At 45.9% G+C, this 24,434-nt stretch overlaps 1 protein-coding gene across 2 annotated transcripts in view; it reads left to right on the top strand.

Annotated features, from left to right (window-relative positions):
* The window catches only part of ACO2 (aconitase 2), a 56,820-nt gene that overhangs the window by 11,840 nt on the left and 20,546 nt on the right, over window positions 1–24,434 (top strand). For both annotated transcript variants that reach the window (XM_034987411.1, XM_034987410.1), the window contains one exon: window positions 21,598–21,734. In XM_034987411.1, the coding sequence (XP_034843302.1) occupies window positions 21,598–21,734 (137 nt within the window). The remainder of the gene's footprint in view (window positions 1–21,597; window positions 21,735–24,434) is intronic.

Here is a 24,434-nt window from a genome sequence, read left to right as displayed (position 1 = left end):
TCAGTTCAGTATAAGAAGCATTTGTTGCAGTTGAAAGGTATTAGAACTGTCCAGGAGTGGAATAGGCTTTCTGGAAGAAACTGAACTTCCTGGCCCCATCCTGTTGAATCAGGAGCTTAGGGAGGTTGCCCAACAGAGGTTTCTGCTCAGCTCTGCTCTAGGCTCCGTTGTTCGAGAGAAGTGGAGGGTGAGGGCTTAGTGAAAGTACCCCTTCTAGATAAGGGCCTGGTATGTACCCATGAAAATTTCACAAGACCTGAGACTTGGGCTCCAGGAATGGGAAACAATTTTCCTGTTTCCTAGTTGTTGCAACATCTGGGTTGGTAGGCCTTGGGAATGATCTCAGGAATGTTTCTGGGTCCCGGGGCCAGGTAGAACTGAGCACTGAGAATGTTTTACTTTTGGATTTAGGAAATAAAAAGAAAATCTTAGTAGGTTGTTTTTTTTAAGCCCACAAATCATCATCCTTCTTTAACACTGATCCAGACTACTCGACTCCCAACCACAGTGGTTGGCATATTATAGGACTCAGTAATATCTGTTTTTAAGGTAAAATTAATTTAACTTTTTTCTTGTTTATGAATTACCCATTGTAGGAAGTTACCCATTGTAGGAAACTTGGAAAATACAGAGGTATGGAGAATATCATAAAAGTTATCTATAATTAGGGGTGCCTGGGTGGCTCAGTTGTTAAGCGTCTGCCTTCGGCTCAGGTCATGATCCCTGGGATCGAGCCCCGCATCGGGCTCCCTGCTCAGCGGGAAGCCTGCTTCTCCCTCTCCCGCTCCCCCTGCTTGTGTTCCCTCTCTCGCTGTGTCTCTCTGTCAATAAAATAAAAAAAATCTTAAAAAAAAAAAGTTACCTATAATTATTTGTAATACCCCACCTTTACCCAGAGATAACTACTGTTAACATTTTGGTGTATTTCCTTCCAGTGTTTTTAAATTTTTACAATCCAGGTTAAAAACATGTACAATAATATGTGTATTTATAAATCATAAAAACAGCAATGAGGACATTCATTTTTTTCCTAAAGATTTTATTTATTAGCGAGAGCGTGCGAGTGCAGGAGCACGGGGTCGGGGGGCAGAGAGGAGACGGAGGGGGACAAGCAGACTCCCCGTTGAGTAGGGAGCCCAGTGCGGGGGCTCACTCCCAGGACCCCAAGATCATGACCTGAGCCGAAGGCAGACGCTTAATGACTGAGCCACCCAGGTGCCCCAGCAATGAGGACATTCTTATAAACGTTTGAACGCTTTTTTTTTTTCTTTAAGTAACCTCTACACCCAACAGGGGGCTCAGACTCGGAACCCAGGATCAAGAGTCGGCATGCTTCACGGACTGAGCCAGCCAGGTGCCCCTGAATACTCTTGATAAAGCTAAAATCTTTCTTTTCTGCCAGAACTTTCCTAAACTTACGTCCTTCTCCAGGAGTAACAGCAGATCTGGGTATGTCCTCTTAGGTGCATATCTGTGAACATACAATACATACAGAAATAGTGTTAAAGCAGTATGTTGTATATTTTATTTGTAACTTAGAGATTTTTCCTAAAGTGTTACAGTATTCCACAAAGTGGATAAAATGTAACTTAAGAAAAACATTTAAGTTGTTTCTAATTTTTTTAAGATTTTGTTTTTAAGTAATCTTTCCACCCAGTGTAGGGCTCCGACTCACAATCCCGAGATCAAGAGTCACATGCTCCACCAAATGAGCCAGCCAGGCACCCCTAGGTTGTTTCTAGTTTTTTTAATATTTTGCTTCATGGTGCAGTGAACATTCCTGTAGCTGCCTTCTTGTGCGTGGTATAGGGGTGCCTGGGGAAACGGACTTGCTCAGTCACAAGTATACTGAGTTCTAGTAGCTATTGCCAGTTCCCACTGAGAATACTTTACTAGTGTTCTCTGATAGCAAAATTCAAGGTTATTCTTTCTTTCAAACCCTTGCCAGCACTTTATGTTGTAAATCTTTGAGATTTTTGCCAATTACTTTTGTATAATGCGGGTGGAGGGAAGCGGTCATGTTCTTTAAAAAACATCTGCCTTCATTCTTCTGCTTTTTAACAATACAAAGTAGATTGCCCGTTGTAGGAAACAGTATGGTGTTACAAACAAATGATTTCTATTTCTTTAAAAATATTTTTCTGATCCTAAAACTAATGTACGTACAGTATTAAAGGTTCACACTTACATAAATTTAAAAAAGTTAAAATGCCTCCATAATTTCACCCTCCAGGGAGAGCTGTTGGTAACAGTTTGGCATCTATTCCATTTTGATTTTGTTTGGTTTCTTTAGTTCGTTTGTGTCCAGATTTGTACTTAGAATTTGCAGCAGACACTGGGAGGGTTCAGTGCTTGGGCTTTAGAGCTAGGCTGTGTTTGAATGCTGGTGTTATTATTCACTACCTGTGAGAATTTGGGCAAGTTGTCACCCCTCTCCAGCTCTCAATTTCCTCATCTGTTAAATGGGGCTCATATTATTACAAGAAGGCTCTTCATCCATGTAGAGCACTTACAACTTGGCACTCAGTGTGAAGTATTAAATATTACTACTAATGATCTTTGCTTAGAAACCTCAGCCATGACACCTGTTCAGTGTGGGTATAGTGGGTACTGTGGTGCGGGGACTGTGAGGAGGGGTGGATTTGGCATGGAACAGGTGTTTGCTGCCTCTCTTGGAATCACTGTGTATTTAATACCACTGGGTACCTGGTGTCAGGCCAGGGAGTCTGGTGGGAGCAGTGGTGGTAGTGGTGGATATCCCTGGATGAGCTTCAGGGAGTCTGTAAAATTGTGTTTTATGTGTTTTTTAAATTTTCTGTATGAAATGTGTCCTACTTTTTAAAATGGCTGGAAAAACCCTAGTAAGTGCTATTTTTTTTTTAAATCTGCTTGTAATTTCACATAATAATTGCTGTTTGAGAGGAGCCCATTGATGTCCTTTTTTTTTTTTTTTTTTAAAGATTTTCTTTATTTATTTGACAGAGGCACAGCGAGAGAGGGAACACAAGCAGGGGGAGTGGGAGAGGGAGAAGCAGGCTTCCCGCCGAGCAGGGAGCCTGATATGGGGCTCGATCCCAGGACCCCGGGATCATGACCTGAGCCGAAGGCAGACACCCAACGACTGAGCCACCCAGGCACCTCCATTCATGTCCTTTCTTAGGTCACATAATAAGCAGCTATTATTCCCTTTTTCCAAATGAGGAAACTGCGTTCAAAGGTGAAGCCCGCTTGAGGTCATGCAGCCAGTAAATGGTAGAGCTGGGCTTTGAAGCTGGATCTAAGTTCTTTTCACTGTGCTGCTTGTAAACCACAGGTTATAATTCAAGTTTTAGGATAGTCACACCCAGCCTGACCATCCACTATTTTCTGCTTTGTCTGTTACATCCTACCATTCTGAGTGCCTAGTAGCTTTTGCACTCTTGACTTGATGATTCTGTATCTTCACATACCGTGTGTCTTCTTCGAGTGCTGTGCAAAGTCCTGTTCATCCTCCACAGCCCTGCTCGGTGAAACCCTGCCCTGGCTTCCCAAGCCAAGGTGGTTGTTCCCTCTGCAGCCCTCCTGCCTCTGGCTGTTGCTTCCTTTTTGTACAAGTGACAACCGGTTACGTTTACGAGCTGATCTTGGTCAGACTGAGGTATATTAGCTTAGGGACTGTCTTCCTTGATGTCTGTGTCCTGTTGTTTGGCATATAATAGGTGTTCAGGTGTTACAATGCACAGACCCCTTTCCTAGAGTAAAGAGGGTACGTGATAAGCCACCATCAACCTATTCTCCTTTTGCCCCTCTTGAATGCATTATCTACATGGCAGCCACAGTGTTTGTTTTGTGTGTGTGTGTGTGTGTAAATCTGATCCAGTCATGATCCTGCTTAAACCTTCTGTGGCTTCCCACTGCTTTTAGGATCAAGTTAAACATTAACATGTCCTACTGTAAAGTTCACACACACTTACAAGACAAGGTCAAGACTTGAATGATTGGATTGGTAAAGGTACAGTGAGGCGCTTTCATATACAGACAGTTCTTTACTGACAGAGACAACAAGAACAAACCAAAGGTGCCAGCTCCCTGGGTCCCAGTCCCACACACCAAGTGGACTGCACCAAAGCTAAGGGAGCCGATGACTGCACACATGTTGTGGGTACTCTGTTGTAGCTCAAGTGGGTTTACATTCTGCAGTTCTCGTCTGAAGGGTCCGGGCAGAAAGCTTCATACCTCACCAGATTCTGAGAGACAGGAGAAACTGTCTCATAATAGTCTCCCAGGGGAGATAAGGAGGCAAGTGGGAGATGGTCTCATGGCAGCTCCTTTAGAGGCCTCCCATCTAGTGTTCCGGGGGGATCACAAGGTGTTCTGGCAAGACTCAGATGAGCCACATGTGGTTCAAGGTTGCTGGGGTACTTTTCTCCTACCCCTACAAGGTCCCTTATGATACCTGGCTCCCTTTTACCTCTTAGCCTTATTTTCTGCCATTTCTGCTGCACTTTGCTCACTTTGCTCCAGCCAAGCTGGCTTTCTCTGTCTTCATTCATTTATAGGTGATTTCCTGCCACGGGGCCTTTGCACATGCTGCTCGTGCCTGCAAGTTTCCTTGGACTCCCTTCCCTGGAGTTAGCCTGGCTAACTCGTATAATGTTTCAGTTCTCAGATTAAATATCACCTTCTTGGAGAAACCCTTCTCCCAGTCTAGTTTAGGTTGTCCCACTTTCTACTGTTACAACTATTAACTTTTTTTGTAGCCCTTCTCTGACTTAGCTGTCTATATGGTCCCTTGAGTGATTACTTTGTATCTGTCTCTTCTCCACAAACTGTAAACTCAGCATAGGCGGGGATGTGCCTATCTTATCTCATTAATTCAGCACAAATTCTGGGGCTTGATAAATATTTGTTGAATGAACCAGTATCACCTTAGTTTAAATTAGGGAAGTAGTGTGGGGGAAAAAGCACTGACTTGAGAATTGAGTTGCTTGAGTTCTCCTAACTTCTGTTAGCTAGGTATGTGCCCTCCAGCTTTCATTTCTTCATCTGTCAAATGAAGTAAAATACTTGGTGATCTGGGCTTACCTGTGCTTCTGATAATCTATGATTCTAGATGAACTAATTAGCAGGGTTCTAGAGGGGTGGGGCCTAGGATAAGAATCCCACTGCCTCATTCACATCTCCACCCAAGGGTCCTCTCCATAAGCAAACTCCTGATCTCACCCTCAAGCCTGCTCTTTTTTTTTTTTTTTAAAGATTTTATTTGTTTATTTGACAGAGACACAGCAAGAGCAGGAACACAAGCAGAAGGAGTGGGAGAGGGAGAAGCAGGCTTCCTGCCGAGCAGGGAGCCCGATGTGGGGCTCGATCCCAGGACCCTGAGATCATGACCTGAGCTGAAGGCAGACGCTTAACGATTGAGCCACCCAGGTGCCCTCAAGCCTGCTCTTCTATTGCCTTCCCCCATTTCAGTGTGTAGCAACTCCATTCTTCCAGTTACCCAGGCCCCAAACCCAGTGATGTTCTTTTTTTTTAAATTTTTAAATTTTTTTAAAGATTTTATTTATTTATTTGACAGAGAGAGACACAGCGAGAGAGGGAACACAAGCAGGGGGAGTGGGAGAAGGAGAAGCAGGCTTCCCGCCGAGCAGGGAGCCCGATGTGGGGCTCGATCCCAGGACCCTGGGATCATGACCTGAGCTGAAGGCAGACGCTTAACGACTGAGCCACCCAGGCGCCCCCCAGTGATGTTCTGGACTCTTCTCTCACGCCCCTTGGCCAATCTGTCAGCAAATCTTAACTACCTTCCGAATATATCCAGACTCCAGCCCCTTCTCACCACCTCCACCACTCTGACTCTGGTCCACATCACCACCATCTTTCATGGGCTGTTGCACTAACCTTTGACTTGGTCTCCCTGCTGCCTTCTGTTCTACATGGAGTGGCCAGAAGGATCCTCGTGAAAAAGTTGGAGCATTGATTCCTGTTCAGAATTCTTCATTAGCTCCTCGCTCAAAGTCAAGTCAGAATCTTTACTAAATTCTGCAGGGTCCTATACAATTTGAATCCTTGCTACCTCTTGATCTTATCTCTTACCTCACTCCTCTTTGTTTATTCTGCTCTGGCCACACTGGCTTCTTTGCTGTTTGTTTTGTTTTTTGATTTTAAAATAACCATTTTCAGTATACAGTTCAGTGGCATCAAGTACATTCACGGTCGAGCAACCATCACCACCATCCATCTCCAGAGCTTTTTCATTATCCTGTACTGAAACTGTCCCCATTTAGACACTAACTCCCTATTTCCCCCTCCCTGCAGCCTCTGGCAACCACCATCTACTTTCTACTCTATCAGTTTGATTACTGCCAGTACCACATATCACTGGAATTCATACAGTATTTGTCCTTTTGTGACTGGCTTATTCCACTTAGTATCATGCCTTCAAGGTTCATCCATGTTGTAGCACATGTCAGAATTTTTCAGGCTTTTAAAATTCCTTTTCAGGGACACCCAGCTGGCTCAAGTCAGTGGAGCGTGCGACTCTTGATCTCAGGGTTGTTGGTTTTTTTTTAAGATTTTATTCATTTATTTGACAGAGAGACACAGCGAGAGAGGGAACACAAGCAGGGGGAGTGGGAGAGGGAGAAGCAGGCTCCCCGCTGAGCAGGGAGCCTGATGTGGGGCTCGATTCCAGGACCCTGGGATCATGACCCGAGCTGAAGGCAGATGCTTAATGACTGAGCCACCCAGGCGCCCGTAGATCTCAGGGTTGTGAGTTTGAGCCCCACGTTGAGTGGAGAGATTACTTAAAAGTAAAATCTTTTATTTATTCCAAGGACTGAGCCAGCCAGGCACCCTAAAATTCCTTTTCAAGGAATATTCCATCGTATGTATGCATCACAGTTTGTTTATCCATTCATCTGTCAGTAGACACTTGGGTTGCTTCCACTTTCTGGCTCTTGTGAACAATGCTGTTACCAATGTGGGTGTACAAATATCTCTCTTTGCTGTTTGAACACAACAGTTACCACCTCACTTTAGAGGCCCCTTAGATTTTCTGTAGGGGATGGTTTTCTTTCATTCTGTAGGTTGGCTTGGACCTTTTGTCAGGTCATTGTTCAATGTCATCTTCTCGCAGAAGCCTTAAAGAAGCCTTTCCCAGCTGTCCTGTTTTAAATCTCACCTCCCCCCGCTGCCCTGGCTCTTTTTCCCATTGCTCCTACTTCATTATCTCTCATGACACTTATCATCATCTGACTGAGGTTTTACTCTTTTCTGTGTCTTTGTCTGTCTCTCTGTCTGACTTCCTCTAAGGCCCGGGAATGTCAGTCCCTTGCTGTATCCCCAGTGCCTAGAACAGTGCCTGGCACCTATAGCCACTCAATAACTATTTGATGGATAGACAGATGAATAAGTGAGTGAATAAGGTTTCGTGGTAGGAAGGAAAAGGGACAGAGAACAGCAGTGAAGACAGATGTTTTTCCCCAGTCAGCTGTGCTCACCCCTTCTCATATTTTTGGCTGCTACTGAGATTTTTTTTTTTTAAGATTTTATTTATTTATTTGACAGAGAGACCACGAGAGAGGGAACACAAGCAGGGGGAGTGGGAGTGGGAGAGGGAGAAGCAGACTACCCACTGAACAGGGAGCCCGACGCAGGACTCCATCCCAGGACCCTGGGATCATGACCTGAGCCGAAGGCAGACGCCTAACCGACTGAGCCACCCAGGCACCCCATTAAATTTGACTTTTTAAAAAAACTTGCTGTGTTGTTTTTATTTTTCCAATTTTCTTGGTGGATAGCTGTGTTGCAGAGAGGCATCAAGTGGGTGGCTGAGGCTTGGGTTCCTCTGGTGCCACAGACTGAACCGAACGCTGCAGAGAGCCTGATAATGCCCAGCAAAGGCCCAGGGTGATTGTGAGCCAGTCATGTCTTACGGCTGTTTGGCTCTGACATTTGTAACTCGTTTTTTAAATTGTAAGTTCTGTAAGGTGTTGTTCAAATTGCCTTTCCTGACCCATCATCTGATCATGAATTAATGGGGTGCAACTTGCCTTCAAGAAAAGATAATCTAGGGGCACCTGGGTGGCTCAGAGGGTTGAGTGTCTGCCTTCGGCTCAGGTCATGGTCCCAGGGTCCTGGGATCGAGCCCCACGTCGGGCTCCCTGCTCATTGTAGAGTCTCCTCCCTCTCCCTCTGCCATTCCCTCCGCTTGTGCTCTCTGGCTCTGTCTATCCCTCTGTCAAATAAATAATATCTAAAAAAAAAAAAAATCTAGAATGCTAAAGGAAAAAAGCCAGACAAGAGCCACGTATTGTATAATTTATATGAACTAGCTAGAACAGATCTGTAGAAACAGCAGATTAGTGGTTGCCAGATGCTGGGGCAAGGAGAGTGAAGGGAATAAGGAACAACTGCTGGTGGGTATGGGCTTTGCTTTGGGGTGATGAGAAATTCTGGGACTAGATAGTAGTGATTCCACTGCGCATGTGCCCAACTGGCCATTTGATAGTTACAGTGGTAAATTTTATGTGTATTTTACCACAGTATAAACAGTAATAGAATAAAAAGTATTAGGGGCCCCTGGCTGGCTCAGTCACTAGAGCATGTGACTCTTGATCACAGGGTCATGAGTTCAAACCCCACATTGAGCCTGGAGCCTACTTTATTTTTTATTTATTTATTTATTTATTTATTTATTTTTAAAGATTTTTACTTATTTGACAGAGAGGCACAGCGAGAGAGAGGGAACACAAGCAGGGGGAGTGGGAGAGGGAGAAGCAGGCTTCCCGCAGAGCAGGGAGCCAGACATGGGGCTCGATCCCAGGACCCTGGGACCATGACCTGAGCCGAAGGCCTGGAACCTACTTTATTTTTTTATTTTTTAAGATTTTATTTATTTATTTGAGAGAGAGAGAATGAGAGACAGAGAGCATGAGAGGGAGGAGGGTCAGAGAGAGAAGCAGACTCCCCGCCGAGCAGGGAGCCAGATGTGGGACTCGATCCCGAGACTCCAGGATCATGACCTGAGCCGAAGGCAGTCGCTTAACCAACTGAGCCACCCAGGCGCCCCACCTGGAGCCTACTTTAAAAAAAAAAAACAGTATCAGCGTGCATTGCACTTGGCGAGTGTTGTTTAGTGAAACTTGTTTTAGTTACACCACCCTGGCAGTAAATTTGGCCTGGATCACAACATAAAATGTATATTTTGTGTGTGTGTCTTCTCAGTCAACATGTGAAAGCCCCCTCTCTAAAGCTCCTGTTAGCTCGGAACATCCTTTGTCCAGTATTTCGAAGTTGATAGGACTGTCCCTCTGAGGTGGCTACACGAGGATACAGTGGGCTTTGAATGACTTCTTCCTTCCATGATGACTCCACAAATGCCACGTGATTTTAAGCGAGTCGTTCTCTCTGTTTGGCTTTTGCATTTGTAGCCAGTTTTTTGAACTTGAACTCGAATGTGATCTTAGAGAAGGTCTTGGCCTCTTTTTCACTTGACCACTCATATTTCCGTGCCTTCGCTGAACTTTGGACCTAATGTCTACAATAGCAACTTTAACACTTCCACACTTTTTGTTTCCGTGTCTGTCTTATCCCACCAGATTGTGATCCTGCCTGTAGGGACAGCGTGGTGGTGTTCTGGAGTTTAGTGGGTACACAGCTAAGCTTTCCTCAGGTGTGGTGTAGCAAATGGGACACAGGTGTGCAGAGATCCTGACCCTCCCCCCCCGACCCCCCCGCCCCAGCCAGTTGCCTCCCAGCAGCAGCCTGGTCTGTCTGCCTAGCTGTGATGTCCAAAATGAGTTATTTTGTTCATGGGCCTTAACTTGGGAAGGTTTGGGAACCATGTGCTAACAGTATTTGGCACCTAGGAAGGTGTTCATTGTTTGTTAAATGAGGTAGTCTGGACAGGGGTTATTCTCCCTTATTTTATTAATATTTTAAAATAGAGTAAGCACTGGCCAATCACGGGGCCAATAAGAAACAGGTAGTGTTCTGAGTCTCTTGTGCTTTCTGTGCCTCCACACTGGGCTGCATTTTATGCACGCATACACACACAGCATTGCGTCCTCACCCGTGTGTAAACTGTGGCTGTGGCTAATTCAGAAAAGCCTTCGCTCTGGGGATTTTCTTCCCCGGTACAGATAAATCTATTCTGACATTCCTACATTTTCCTCTGGGCCTTTGGGGAATACACAGATTTATCTGAGAGCCTGCTTGCTGGGGAGGAGTATTTATAGAATCTCTGAGCTGGAAAAAACTTCGGAGAACATCTAGTCCAGTGGTTCCCAGACATGGCAGTATCAGAGTGACCTGGTGGTCTTTACCAACGCTTAGGCTCCACCCCAGGTGATTCTGATGGAGAGGTCCGGGAGTGGTAGGGCCTAGAAGCTGAAACCTCTCAGGTGGCTTTGATGCAGCTGGAATGATCCACTTCTCCCATTTCATAGACATGGAAAGGGAGGCACAGAAAGGCAAGATTACTGTAAGGGTACCTAGTGACCGAGCTAGGAGGCCAGATCTCAGGACTCCCATGCCTGGAATGTTCCCTTCCGTCCCATGGGGCTTTCACTGTTCAGTCTGCACATGGGGAAGTGGCCCATGGGGCAGGCTCACCCCGGCTCTTTTGCCATCTGAGGGTGGTGCCCTCACTGGAATGTTGGATTGCAAAATTGGAGTTCACGGACAAAAATACAGTGACACTAGGGGACTTCAGCTCTCTGCGCCAGCTGAAAACAGCTCGCTATCCATCGCTTTTCATCCACACATCACCTTAATACAGATTTGGGGAATTATAGGAGAAAATAATTCTCCATCTTAACCCAAACATTTTTTTATGATGTTAGTGCATTTCCTTTTGGTCTTTTTCCCCTTGTGAACATGGGTTTTATAGCATTGTAGTCAGTGTGTATGTAACATATCACCTGCTTTTTCATATATTGTATCATAGACAATTTCCTGCATTGCTACATAGTACTTAAAACTATCATTCCTACTGAGTGGAAATTATACATGTTAAGTTACTTTTTTTTTTAAAAGATTTTATTTATTTATTCATGAGAGACAGAGAGAGAGAGACAGAGAGAGAGAGAGGCAGAGGGAAAAGCAGGCTCCCAAGGAGCAGGAAGCCCGATGCAGGACTCGATCCCAGGACCCTGAGATCATGACCTGAGCCAAAGGCAGACGCTTAACCATCTGAGCCACCCAGGCGCCCAATGTTAAGTTACTTTTAGTTTTAGGGGCTATAAGTAGTAATGTAGTGAACTGTTCAATACATACAATATCATTTTCTTTTTTTTTTTTTTAAGATTTTATTTGACAGAGACACAGCTGTAGAGAGAGGGAACACAAGCAGGGGGAGTGGGAGAGGGAGAAGCAGGCCTGCCGCTGAGCAGGGAGCCCAATGCGGGGCTCGATCCCAGGACGCCAGGATCATGACCTGAGCCGAAGGCAGACGCCTAACGACTGAACCACCCAGGCACCCCCATACAATATCATTTTCATGTTTATTTTATTTTAAGATTTTTTATTTGACAGAGAGACAGCGAGAGAGGGAACACAACCAGGGGAAATGGGAGAGAGAGAAGCAGGCTTCCTGCTGAGCAGGGAGCCCGATGCGGGGCTCGATCCTAGGACCCTGAGATCATGACCTGAGCCGAAGGCAGTTGCTTAACCGACTGAGACACCCAGGCGCCCCAAGGATAGATTTTCAGATATGGAATTGCTGGGTCAGAGGGTATGGATGTTCCTGTGGGTTTCATATTGACAAGCTGCTTTAGATCAATTTGCTTTTACTCTGCAGCAAGTAGTCTATAGGAATATTTATCTTTGGTTTTGAGCATTTAATTTTTAATTAAAAATTCATGTTGGTTATATATTTTTCTAATTATAAGAAGTATTAGGGGTGCCTGGCTCAGTAGGTAGATTATGAGACTCTTGATCTTGGGGTCATGAGTTCGAGCCCCACATTGGGGGGTAAAGATTACTTTTTTTTTTTAAGATTTTATTTGTTTGTCAGAGAGAGAGAGTGTGTGCACAAGCAGGAGGAGTGGCAGGCAGAGGGAGAGGCAGGCTCCCTGCCAAGCAAGGAGCCCCATGCGGGACTCGATTCCAGGACCCCAGGATCATGACCTAAGCTAAAGGCAGACACTTAACCGACTGAGCCACCCAGGTGTCCCTAGAGATTACTTAAAAACAAAAAAAACAAATTTAAACCATAATTGGTGTCTTTCTCAAAATATTTTTTTGTTATAAATTTTTACACATAAGGAAAAGTCAGGGGCACCTGGGTGGCTCAGTCAGTTAAGAATCTGCGTTTGGCTCAGGTTATGATCCCATGGTCCTGGGATCGAGCCCTGTGTCAGGCTTACTGCTCAGTGGAGAGTCTGCTGCTCTCTCTCCCTCTGCCCCTCCTTCCTGCTCATGTGCTCTCTCGCTTGCTCTCACTCTATCTCAAATAAATCTTAAAAAAAACAAAAAGGAAAAGTTGAAAATAGTAGCAAGAACATCCATATACATACCTACCATCTAAACATTTTGTTTTACTTGCTTTGCTATGTATTACTTATTTTTGTCTTACTTGCTTTACTATGTATTATTTCTTTTTGTAGTTATTTTTTTCTGGACCATTTCAAAAGAAATTGAAGGCATTGTGACACCTCATTCTTAAAAACTTACAACATTCATTTCTTTTTCTTTTTTTTTAAATATTTTATTTATTTGAGAGAGAGAGTGAGAGGGAGAGAGCACAAGAGGGGGGAGCGGGAGAGGGAGAAGCAGACTCCCTGCTGAGCAGGGAGCCCGAAGCGGGACTCGATCGCGGGACTCCAGGATCACGACCTGAGCCGAAGGCAGTCGCTTAACCAACTGAGCCACCCAGGCACCCAACATTCATTTCTTAATAAGTCAGTAAACTATATAATTACAGTGTCATTATCTGTTCTCCCAAAAATGTCTTTGGTAGTGGTCTTTTTCCAAATCTCAGGATGTACACAAAAAATTTACACATTGCATTGGTTTTACTTTTTTAGTCTTTCTTACTCTAGAACACTCTCCATCCCCGCCCCCCATACGCCTTGTTTTTCCCTAATGTTGACTTTTCAAAGAGACCAGGTCCGTTTTCTTGTAGAATATCCACATCCTGGATTTGATTGTTCTTTTATTCCATGATTTTCCCTTAAGCTGGAGCTAAGGTTCCAAAGCTTGCTTAGATTCAGGTTAAACATTTTTTGAAGAGTTCTTTTTTTTCCTTCTTTTTTTTTTTTTAAAGTAAATTCTACCCCCAATTTGGGTCTTGAACTCACGATCCCAGGTTCAAGTGTCACGTGCTCTACAGACTGAGTCAACCAGATGCCTTGACAAGAATTCTTTTTTTTTTTAAGATTTTCTTTATTTATTTGACAGAGAGAGACACAGCGAGAGAGGGAACACAACCAGGGGGAGTGGGAGAGAGAGAAGCAGGCTTCCCGCGGAACAGGGAGCCCGATGCGGGGCTTGATCCCAGGACACTGGGATCATGACCTGAGCCGAAGGTAGACGCTTAACGACTGAGCCACTCAGGCACCCCTCGACAAGAATTCTTCGTAGGTGTTGCTGTCCCATCAGGGGCACGAGTGTCAGGTAGTCTTGCTATTGGTGATACTAAGTTTGATCGCTGAGTTAAGATAATGGTGGTCCTTCTGTATAAAGGTGTTTTTCCCCCCTCTTCCTTTTTTTTTTTTGAAAGATTTTATTATTTGAGAGGGAGAGAGCAGGAGCCGGGGAAGAGGGAGAGGGAGAAGCAGACTTCCCGCGGAGCAGGGAACCTGATGTGGGGCTCAATCCTAGGACCCTGGAATCATGACCTGAGTCAAAGGCAGACACTTAACCAACTGAGCCACCCAGGCGCCCCTCCCTCTTCCTTACTAATGACAAATTCCTGTAAATTAACTTGCTGAAACAAAGGGTTTGCACATTAAAAAAAAAACAGAACATTGTTGATTGTCAAATTGCCAGTAAATGATTGTGCTATACCACTCCACAGCATGCTTTCTGCACCTATTTGCCTTGCTCATTCTTTTTTCCTGGTTACAAAAGGAACTCCTCTATATCATGTCACATTTAAAAGTTACAGAAATACTTAGCCTAGAAAGTAAAAGTACCCATAATTCTAATCCCTAGAGATAATTGCTATGCACAGTTCAGACATGTCATTTCATTTTTTATATCTACCTGTGTGAATTATTACTTATTATATAGAAATGAGCTCTCATACTACTATCTTGCTACGTACTTTTTTCCCTGATGTTCATGGAAGTTTTTTCTGCCCTTAAAGGTAGATCCACCTTATTTTTTTAAATTATGGTAAAATGTATGTAACATAAATACTGACATTTTAACCATGTTTAAGTATTCAATTCAGTGGCATTAATTACATTCACAGTGTTCTGGGACCACCACCTCTAATTCTTTTCTTTCTTTCTTTTTTTTTTTTAAGTTTTTAATTATTTACGTAAACTCTACACCCAATGTGGAGCTTGAACTCATGACCCGGAGATTGAGTCGCAAACCAGCCAGTCACCCCTCAAGTTAATTCTTTTTAAACAGCTGTAAGATGGCATTCCTTCGTAGATGAGCCAGAATTTATTCAATCAGTGCCCTATTTTTGGACAATTGGGTTGTTCTCTTAAGAATGGTGCTGGCAGAGAATGTCCTTGCCTGTCCCAATGCTCATTTATGTGAGCATTTTTGTGAGCTAGCTTTCTGGAATTGGGGAAAGCTGGTTAAAAGGCACAAACGTTTTGCATTTCAATAGGTATTACCTAATTGTCTTTCAAAAATGTTGAACTTGGGCACTTGGGTGGCTTGCTTGGTTAAGCAGTTAAGCACCTGACTCTTGATCTTGGCTCAGGTCTTGATCTCAGGGTCCTGAGTTTAAGCCCTGTGTTGGGCTCCATGCTGGGCGTAGAGTCTACTTAAGAAAAAAAAAATGTTGAACCTGTTTATACTCTAACCAAGAGCGCCTGAGACTGGTAAGTTATTGATTTGTTAAGTGCGCTCACAAGATTAACCAAACCTGCTCTGTATTTAACCCTGTTCAATATGGAAGAGCTAGTTGGTCAAGCAGAAGCAAGAGTCATTAGTTTAATTGATATTTATGTAGCACCTCCTGTGTATCAGACCTAGTGTTCAGGCATGGAAATTTATTATGAATAAACAGACACGTCCCTCCCTGGTGGAACTTACAGACTAGTGGAGACAGAAACCATCTCATAAATGAATGTCAAGAAGTAGTAAGTAGGCATAGAGAATAGGCTTTGGTTGGGCTGGGAGTTCAGGAAGAATTCCGTTAATTTGGAACTTGAAGGATCAATGGGAGTGACCTAGACAAAGAGCAGATTGCGAATGAGGGTAGGCAGAGAACATTCTAAGCAGCACAAACAGCATGTACAAAGGCCCTGTGGCAGATCAATTTAACCACTGAGACGCCCAGGCGCCCTGTGGCAGATCAATTTAGAATTTTTACTGGCTAACAAAGTTCAACATGTTTGGTGCCTTTGAGATATGCAAATTCTGAATGATTGAGAAACCAAATAGATGAGATCCCACCACCAGGATCCCATAAGCAGGAAGGATTACAGCGGGATGAGGGGCTTTCCTAGGCAAATTCTGACAAATTGCAAGTCATCTGCAGGAGAGAGGGAAGAGATGCACCTAAAGACATTAGCTTAGACAACTGGAGGGCAAGTAACCAAGGAAAAATTATATAGCCTCTGGAATACATTAGAAGAGGGTCAAGAATGCCAAAGGCCCAGACAAGCTAAATCTTCTGAAAAATGTTGATCAACCAAAAGAGCCTTTAAAAGCTGTGTTTGCAGTAAGCAAAAGAAGAGACCTGCTGCTCTGCCAGCATCCAGAGAAGGAACACAGCTTCACATCTCACTCTGCATCTGTCTCCTCTGTGAAGGAAGATAACATAACACAATAACATGTAATGAACAGGCTCTGTGCCAAAACCCAACGTAGGTTATTTTATTGAATAATAACACTATGAAGTTTATCTCCATTTTCTCTTTAGAGAAACTAAGCCTTGGGGAGGCTAAATAACTTGTCCAGGGCCATAGCAGCTTAGTGGTGTTGCAGGGTTGGGCATTCTGAGTACAGATCTTCAATCCGGACCAGCCATCACACCGTGCCACCTTCAGTGAGAACGGGTGGGCTGTGAGAGGTGAGAGAGTAGCAGAAGCCAGGGGAACTGACCTGTCTCAGAAGGAGACGGACCTGAACTTGCATCCCGGATTCCCTGCTCACCACTTACCAGTATGTGATTTCTGACTTAACCTCCCTGGTCTGCATTTCCCACGTCTGTGAGACCGGAAGAACAATGACCTGGCCCTGTTGCCATGGGAATTCAAAATTAGGCACAGAAAGTGCTTGGCACAGAGCAGGTGCTTAATAAGTAACAGCTGTTTTATTCCTATTCGGGGAGGGGGGAGGTTGCGTGGAGATCACCTGTAATGTAATTTTCATTTTACATGTGAGATTTGTGGGGTTCGTGAATGAGTGATACATGATGTCTTTGCCTTTGAAGTCCGTCTCTGGGGTAAGCATATTATGATGTGGAGCACTCCAGAGTTTACACGGGACATTTCATGCATGTCAGCCGCTCACAGCCCTGAAGTGGGGAGCAAGACTGAGATTTCACCTGTTCTGGGTGTGAAAAACTAAGGCCTTGAGGGATGAAGTGAATTGCATAAGATCTTACGGCAAAACCACCAGCAAACCCAAACCCTTTTTATTAGGGTTAGTAGTTAGATCAGTGAGAGTGAGTATTGATTTCTGCGGGGAACTCGACCGGTCAGTCAGGCTGTCCCTAACGACAAAACAAACCCGGCCTTAGTGACAAAGCACTGAGGTGGCTGTTGGGGCGCCTGGCTGGCTCAGTCCATAGAACATGCGACTCTTGAGCTCTGGTGGTGAGTTCAAGCCCTACACTGGGCGTGGAGCCTACTTGAAAGAAAATACATTTAAGTGGCTGTTGCAGTGGATGGAAGACCTGGACCTCAGGAGTGCTGCTAAGTAGACCACTGTTGACCTGACCAAACGTCTGCCCTGGGGAGCCCGGCCTGGAGTGGGTCACACTGATGTTGGGGCTTGGATGAATACCCTGGAGCTGTGCTGTGTTTGTGGCTGACGCACGCTGGGAGGGCCAGCCCGTCAGGACGTGGGGTGACGACCAGGACTCCTGCAGACTCCAGGGGTGGGAGGCAGACAGAAACCGATGATGAGATTAAATCAAGATTAAGGTAGAGCTTTGCACAGAAAACCAAGCCTACAAGTACAGCGTGGCTCAAGAGCCGTCAATGAGGAAGATGGCTAGTCAGGTGTTAGGGTATCTGGAAGTGACATGTGTGTCCTCGGTGTGGTGGGCTGTGATAGGCTGATAACAGCCTTAAACAAAGGTGATGATACCTTTGCCCTCAGCCCAGGGCATGGTAGTGCTGTTGCGGAATTGGGAAACCTGCCATGTAAAGGGATGGTTGAAAATAACTCTGGGCCACCCTTGGCCAAGATGAGATTTTAGAGAAGATGACAGGGCCTGGCTGACTTCAGGTAGGTGAGGGATCCCACCCTGGAGACAGAGTCATTGACGTGGGTGGGGTGTAGGATTATGTTTTTTTTTTTTTTTTTTTAAGATTTTATTTATTCATGAGAGACAGAGAGAGACAGATAGGCAGAGGGAGAAGCAGGCTCCCAAGGAGCAGGGAGCCCAATGCGGGACTCGATCCCAGGACGCTGGGATCATGACCTGAGCCCGAAGGCAGACGCTTAACCATCTGAACCACCCAGGCGCCCAGATTATGTATTTTTAATAGACTCAGGAGGTTGTGATGCATCTGAGGTCTGGGAGCTGTTGTCCTGAGGAAGAGAGCTATGGGTCCCAAGGGTGGACCCCCGCTGGAAAGCAGACTGTGCAAGGAAGCAGAGCTTGGCTGAGCGTGCAGGAGAAGATTCTGAAATCATGCAGGAGTGGGTTGGGTGGTTGTGTGGGATGATAAGCTCCTGGCGTGGGGAGGTGTGTGTGGGTGGTGCTCCGAACTTAAAAGCATAAAGGCACCTTTACAGAAAAAGGGTTCTGATGAACATGCGAGTTGTTAGGGCTTCTGAAAAAACGCTTTCCCTCCTTATTAGTACTTAAACCTGAGCCATCCCATGTGGCAGCTTCATTTTAAGTTCATTAAAATTGAATAATATTGAAAACCCCTCAGTTGCACTCACCACACTCCAGGGTGCTCTGCAGCCCCGTGTGGCTAGTGGCCAGTGTATTGGTTGTGCGGATCTAGAACGCGTCCGTTGTGGCTGGAAGTCCTCCTGGCCACTGCTGGCTGTTGTGCTCAGATGTTTGGAAAGCAGAGCACATGGTGATCCAGGGTTGAGCACGCAGTGATTTAATCTGTTACTAACAATGGAGTTCATCCATTTTGGAGGGAAGGCTTAGGGAGTTACGTAACATGCCCGGGGCAACGGCAGGTAAGTGGGTCAGTCACGCTGGATTCTAGTCCTGTTTGCTACTCTGGCCTTAGTCACTTGTTGCAAGCCTCAGTTTCCTCACGTGGAAAATGGGCTAATCATAGGAGACATTCACTGGATGGCTGTGAGGATGAGATGATGTAACGCTTGCAAAGTACTTAGCAGAGTGCTGGCGTCACTGGGTGTTAAAAAATAATTTTCTCTTATCCATAAGTTGTAGTCTAGATGAGAACATCTTATTTTGTCCCTTTTTTCTCCAACTGGCATTGCTTATTAAACCTATTATTTATTGGGGTGCCTGGATGGCTCAGTTATTAAGCATCTGCCTTCGGCTCAGGTCATGACCCTGGGGTCCTGGGATCGAGCCCGTATTGGGCTCCTGGCTCAGTGGGAGTCTGCTTCTCTCTCTCCTGCTCCCCCTGCTTGTGCACGTGCTCACTCACTCACTCTCGCTCTCAAATCTTTAAAAAAAAAAAAAAAAAACCCTATTATTTATTATAATTTTTTTAGTTAAAGCTTTTTATTTATGTTTATTTTTTATTTTAAGTAGGCTCCCTGCCCAACGTGGGGCTTGAACTCACAACCTGGAGATCAAGAGTTGCATGCTCTTGCTGTAGGGAATTTGGGACTTTTACCTTTTCTCTACATTGTAATTATGATTACAGTTAATCATTTAGCCTCCTGGACCAGACACTAGGTATTGTTATTTATTTACTTATTTATTTATTTAGAGAGTGAGCAGGAGGGGCAGAGGGAGAGAGAATTTTTTTTTAAGATTTTCTTTCTTTATTTTATTTATTTATTCTTTCTTTCTTTCTTTCTTTCTTTCTTTCTTTCTTTCTTTCTTTCTTTCTTTTCTTTCTTTCTTTCTTTTCTTTCTTTCTTTCCTTTCTTTCTTTCTTTTCTTTCTTTCTTTCCTTTCTTTCTTTCTTTCTTTCTTACCCAGGGGGTGGGGTAGGGGTAGGGGCAGGAGAGGGACAAGCAGACTCTCGCGGGGCTCACAGGGCTCATAGGGCTGGTCGATCTCATGACCCTGTGATCATAACCTGAGCTGAAATCGAGTCGGATGCTTAACCGACTGAGCTACTCAGGCGCCCCTTTATTTTTATTTCTAAGGAACCCTAAGCTTAGGACAGTTAAATTATAGAAAGAAAGATCTGTATATGGACATTGGAAAGGCGTCTAAGGTGTGTTGATAAATGAGAAGAGCAAGTTGCAGAACAGCCTGTGTGGTTTCTCTTACCAGGGTAATAATAGAAACTGTGCCAGTACTTTATGTAACTGCTAATCCCCACAGTAGCTCTGTGAGGAAACAAGCGCTTAGGGTAAATTGACCGAGATGACTCGATAGTCACTGGCCGCCAGGCTTCAGCCCTCCTTTCTCCATTCCCCTGCTGTGCGCGGGCCCCCGGCTGCAGGGGCGCGGGCAGAGCTGCATCTGCTGTTGACTGTGTTCTGCCTGTGCCCAGGCCATTGAAAGTCTTTAGATGCACCATTCGTGGACTCTTCACACCTGCCCCCTGAGGCAGAGGGGGCAAGGGGTCTGCAGTCTGCACTGGGGAGGGCCCTCCTGCTGGGGCGGTCAAGTGGGTGGTGGTTGGGGCACCGTTTCCTGATGGGGTGGGCTAATGATTCAGTGTTCTGGTTCAGATGCCGGAGTTGGCAGAGTTTGGATTTAAATGTTCCGGGGACGTAAAGAAGGGGGCTTGAGCTTTGCCTCTTCCCTTACCCATTGGAATGACCCTCTAGACAGGGAGCATCGCCTAGAAGGGAAGCAGCCATCCCTTTCCCTCTCATTTTTGGGGTTCCTTTATTCTTCCCTGATCAGTGTACCCTGTGAAGGTTGTCACGGTTTAAAATGAATTAATACAGGCCCCATCATAACAATCACTTACCTTTTACTGCAAAACAAATTGCCCCCTCATTTAAAGACTTAAAACGATAAAGATTTCTCACAGTTTCTGTGGACCAGGAATTTGGGAGCAGCTTGGCTGGGTGGTTCTAGCTTGGGATCACTCAAGAAATTGCAGTCCAGGTGTTGATCAGGGTTGCAGTTACCTGGTCTTGGGCTAGAGCACTCACATGCACGGTGGTGCTGGTTATTGGCAAGAAGCCTCAGATCCTGTCTGAGTGGACCTCTCCTAGTACTGCGTAAATGTCTTAACAACACAGTGACTGTCTTCTCCCAGAGCAGTCAGAGAGGGCTGGGCAGAAGCTGTCCTTTATGGGTTTTTTTAAAGATTTTATTTATTTATTTGACAGGGAGAGAGCAAGAGAGCACAAGCAGGGGGAGCGGCAGGCAGAGGGAGAAGCAGGCTCCTCACTGAGCAGGGAGCCCGATGCAGGGCTCGATCCCAGGACCCTGGGATCATGACCTGAGCCGAAGGCAGACGCTTAACCGACTGAGCCACCCAGGTGCCCCAAGAAGCTATCCTTTATGATACCTTTATCCTTTATATTTTATGACTAGTTTTGGTGGTCACATAGCCTCACGCCCCATTCTAGTCATTAGAATAAGTGTGTGCTGCACATTTAAGGGGGCCGCCTTTGAAGGGATGAGGAAACGTCAAAGCTCATGCACAGTGTTTTCCTCATTTTTTCATCCGTTCAGTAATTATTTATCAAGTCTACTCTGTCCCAGGACTCCAGATACAGAAATGTAAGACAAATAAGGCATGATCTCAACCCTCGAGGAACGTGTTGTGCAGGTGGAATGATAGCTCTGATTTGGGCAGTGCTTTACAGCCTCATGAGGACTTTCACATATGTTCGTATTTATCCATCCTGGTGACCCGCTGTGATCACTGTGGCCAGCGGTAGCCCCATTGCCCATCTCCTCCGGGGCTCAGATGATGGGGGATTTTCTTAAGTTGATAGAACTTGACTTTGATCCCAGCAATTCTGACTGCGAATCCCTTGCTCTTTCTCCTGCCACCGGCTGTGTTCCTGTGGCTACTGGATCAACCCTTGCCTCAGAGGAGAACACTGAGGCTGCAGTCACTGGGGAGCTCTCGATACTTCCTCGGTTTTTCACCACACTGAGCTGTCCTCCAGGGAGGACCACCCTCAATACTCCATTGACAGTCGCTATTGTCTTTCTTCTTGCAGAAAGCCCTGGGTGTGCGGCAGTACCATGTGGCCTCAGTCCTGTGCCAACGGGCCAAGGTGGCCATGAGCCACTTTGAGCCCCACGAGTACATCCGCTATGACCTGCTAGAGAAGAACATTGACATTGTTCGCAAACGGTAAGGCTGTGGGGGGAAAGCTGTAGAGACTTCCCCAGGGTGTTGCTTCTGCTTCCTGCCCCTTTCAGGCAGCACAGGAGGTGCTTGGTAAAGGATGACTAGTGAAGGCAGGAGGATCAAGGCCTTTGGGGTACGAAGTTCCCTGCTGAGGAAAGGCACTGCAGATTGGTGATGGGCCTTGGCCTTCTTTGGCAAGGAAAAATCTATCAAGAAGCCTGGTGATTTGGGCCATCGGGAAGGTCTCAGACGCTCTTTGGTGCTGTGGCCTGAACCTCCCAACAACCCTTTCCAGGACAGACTCCCGACCCTGAGCCAGCCCCCTAGGATCCACCAGACCCAAAGGCTAGAATTGTATTTCCTCTTCAGTGTGTAGGCCTAGAGGAGAGCTCAGGCTTGAGACCCAGAAGAAAGCTCGGGTGGGATCTTGAGCATATCTTTTTCTCTGGGCCTCTCTTTCCTCATTTGGTAAGATGGTGGCCATTTTTGCATTGCTGTCCTGTGTCCCAGGTCCTGGGCTAGATGCTGGCACCGGAAGGTTGTATGTGATGCCACAGGAGGATGAAAGGGCGGGGGTGGTGGTGCTGGTAGTACATAGCAACCAGCACTGCCCCCAGAGCGCAAATGACTATAGACAGGACTGGGCGCTTGCCCACTTGGTGACCGTGACCCTGGGAGCAGGAGAGAATAAATATGAATATAACCATTTATAGCCAAGGAGCAGGCTCAGTGGAGAAGCAACTTGCCCAAGGTCATACAGTGAGCAAGTAGTGGGACCTTGGTTCCCCGCCCTCATGTAGCGCTCTAGCCCCCATCCCACACTCCCTCTCAGCTGCCACTTGGCTTCCTCTTTACTGGTATCCTCGCTTCGGTTTTGAGAGGGAAGGACTATCATAGTCTATATCTCTAGCAGCCTCCAGCCTGGCATCACCTAATTATAGTAAGAACTGATGAATGTTTATCAAGGATGGCTGTAATAATAGTAGCTGCCTGAGTGTCCAGTTTGTTCTAGGCACTTCACAAACATTTTCTTTTCTTCTCAACAACCCCTAGAGGTTGTTACTATATCTGCCTCCCCATTTTGCAGATAAGGAAATCGAGTGTCAGATTGGGGAAATACCCAGTCTGAGGTCATACATCTGTTGAGTGGTTGGACCCAAACGCAAGCCAGTTCTGTCTGGCTCCATTGCCTCCCACTGTTTTTTCTGGCATTTTTGTGTGGGTTTCGTCTAGGCTGCATGTTGGAATCACCTTAGAAGCTTTTTTTTTTTAAGGTTTTATTTATTTATTTGAGAGAGAGCATGAGGTGGGGGAGAGGCAGAGGGAGAGGGGGAAGCAGGTTCCCCGTTGAGCAAGAAGCCCGATGTGGGGCTCGCAGAACCCTGAGATCATGACCTGAGCCGAAACCAGGAGCTGAAACCATAATGGACTGAACCACCCAGGCATCCCACCTTGGAAACTCTTATCTATTTTTAAAAGATTTTATTTTTTTAAAAAGATTTTATTTATTTTATTTTTAGAGAGAGCGAGCGAGAGAGCGCATGCATGAGCAGGGGGAGGAGCAGAGGGGGATGGAGGGACGGGGAGGAATCTCAAGCAGATTCTGTCCTGAGCTAGGAACCCGATGTGTGGCTGGATCTCAAGACTCTGAGGTCATGACCTGAGCCGAAACCAGGAGTCAGACACTTAACTGACTAAGCCACCCAAGTGCCCCAAAAGATTTTATTTTTAAGTAATTTCTCCACCCAACATGGGGCTCGAACTCACAGCCCCGAGATCAAGAGTCACATGCTCCACCAATGGAGCCAGCCAGGCGCCCCAACTCGGAAACTTTTAGAACTACCATCACCTGGGCCCCAATTCCGATTCAGTTGGTGTAGGCCTTACTCCTCAAAATGTGGTCCGTGAGTCAGCAGCATAGTGTCACCCTGGGAACTGGTTAGAAGTGAGGCTTTTCAAAACAGATTAGTGGATGAAAATGTAAGAATGTTGTAGAAGGCCAGGGGAGTTGCAGAGGGACTCTTCCTCCACCTTGTGTTCATGACAGAAGGGGCCCAATTCTGTTCTTGGGAAACTAGGTCTCTATCATCCAGTAAAGCAGAGGGACAGACGGACACAGAGGACCCATTTTTGCCATCCCTAGTTACTCCTTAAGGAAATGTGGCGCTGAACTCGTCCTTAGGCTTTTGTCATTGTCAGGCTTTTTTGTACAACTTGAGGCATTTGCTGTCAAGGTCTTTGGTTTTAAAGCCCATGTGCTATTTTTCGTCTCCCCTGGGGCTGGGAAAGAGGGGCTGTGCTCTGTGCAGTGAGTCACCAGCCGTGCTGCCATTAAAGGGGGCAGGCTGTCCCTCAGGCCAGTGCTATTTTTATTCGAGGTTCTCATGACAGCAGAACTGTAGAGCTCTTCAGAGTTGCCAGTGCTCTGCTGCTGTCCACCGAGCCAGCTCCTTAGGCCGCTCCTGCTCTCGGGATTAGATCAGCGTGGGAGTGGGGCGCCGGAACCTGGGCTGTCAGAAGGGGGTTTCTCTGCTTTCCCAGCAGAGTCCTAGGGATGACGGCCCTGAGAATGAGTAATCGAGCACTTTGCAGAGCCTGGGCCTGGTTCTAGTTTCCAGGTGTTCCGGAGGGACGGCTGAGCCACACTGCTCGGCTCCTTGCATCCTGGCTCTGCCCCTCGCTGGCTCGTGACCCGAGGTGGGT

Source organism: Mirounga leonina, unplaced genomic scaffold, assembly GCF_011800145.1.
Source record: "Mirounga leonina isolate KUSES-001 unplaced genomic scaffold, KU_Mleo_1.0 Mir_418, whole genome shotgun sequence".
NCBI lineage: Eukaryota > Metazoa > Chordata > Mammalia > Carnivora > Phocidae > Mirounga > Mirounga leonina.
This window is presented reverse-complemented; position numbering and strand designations above follow the sequence as displayed.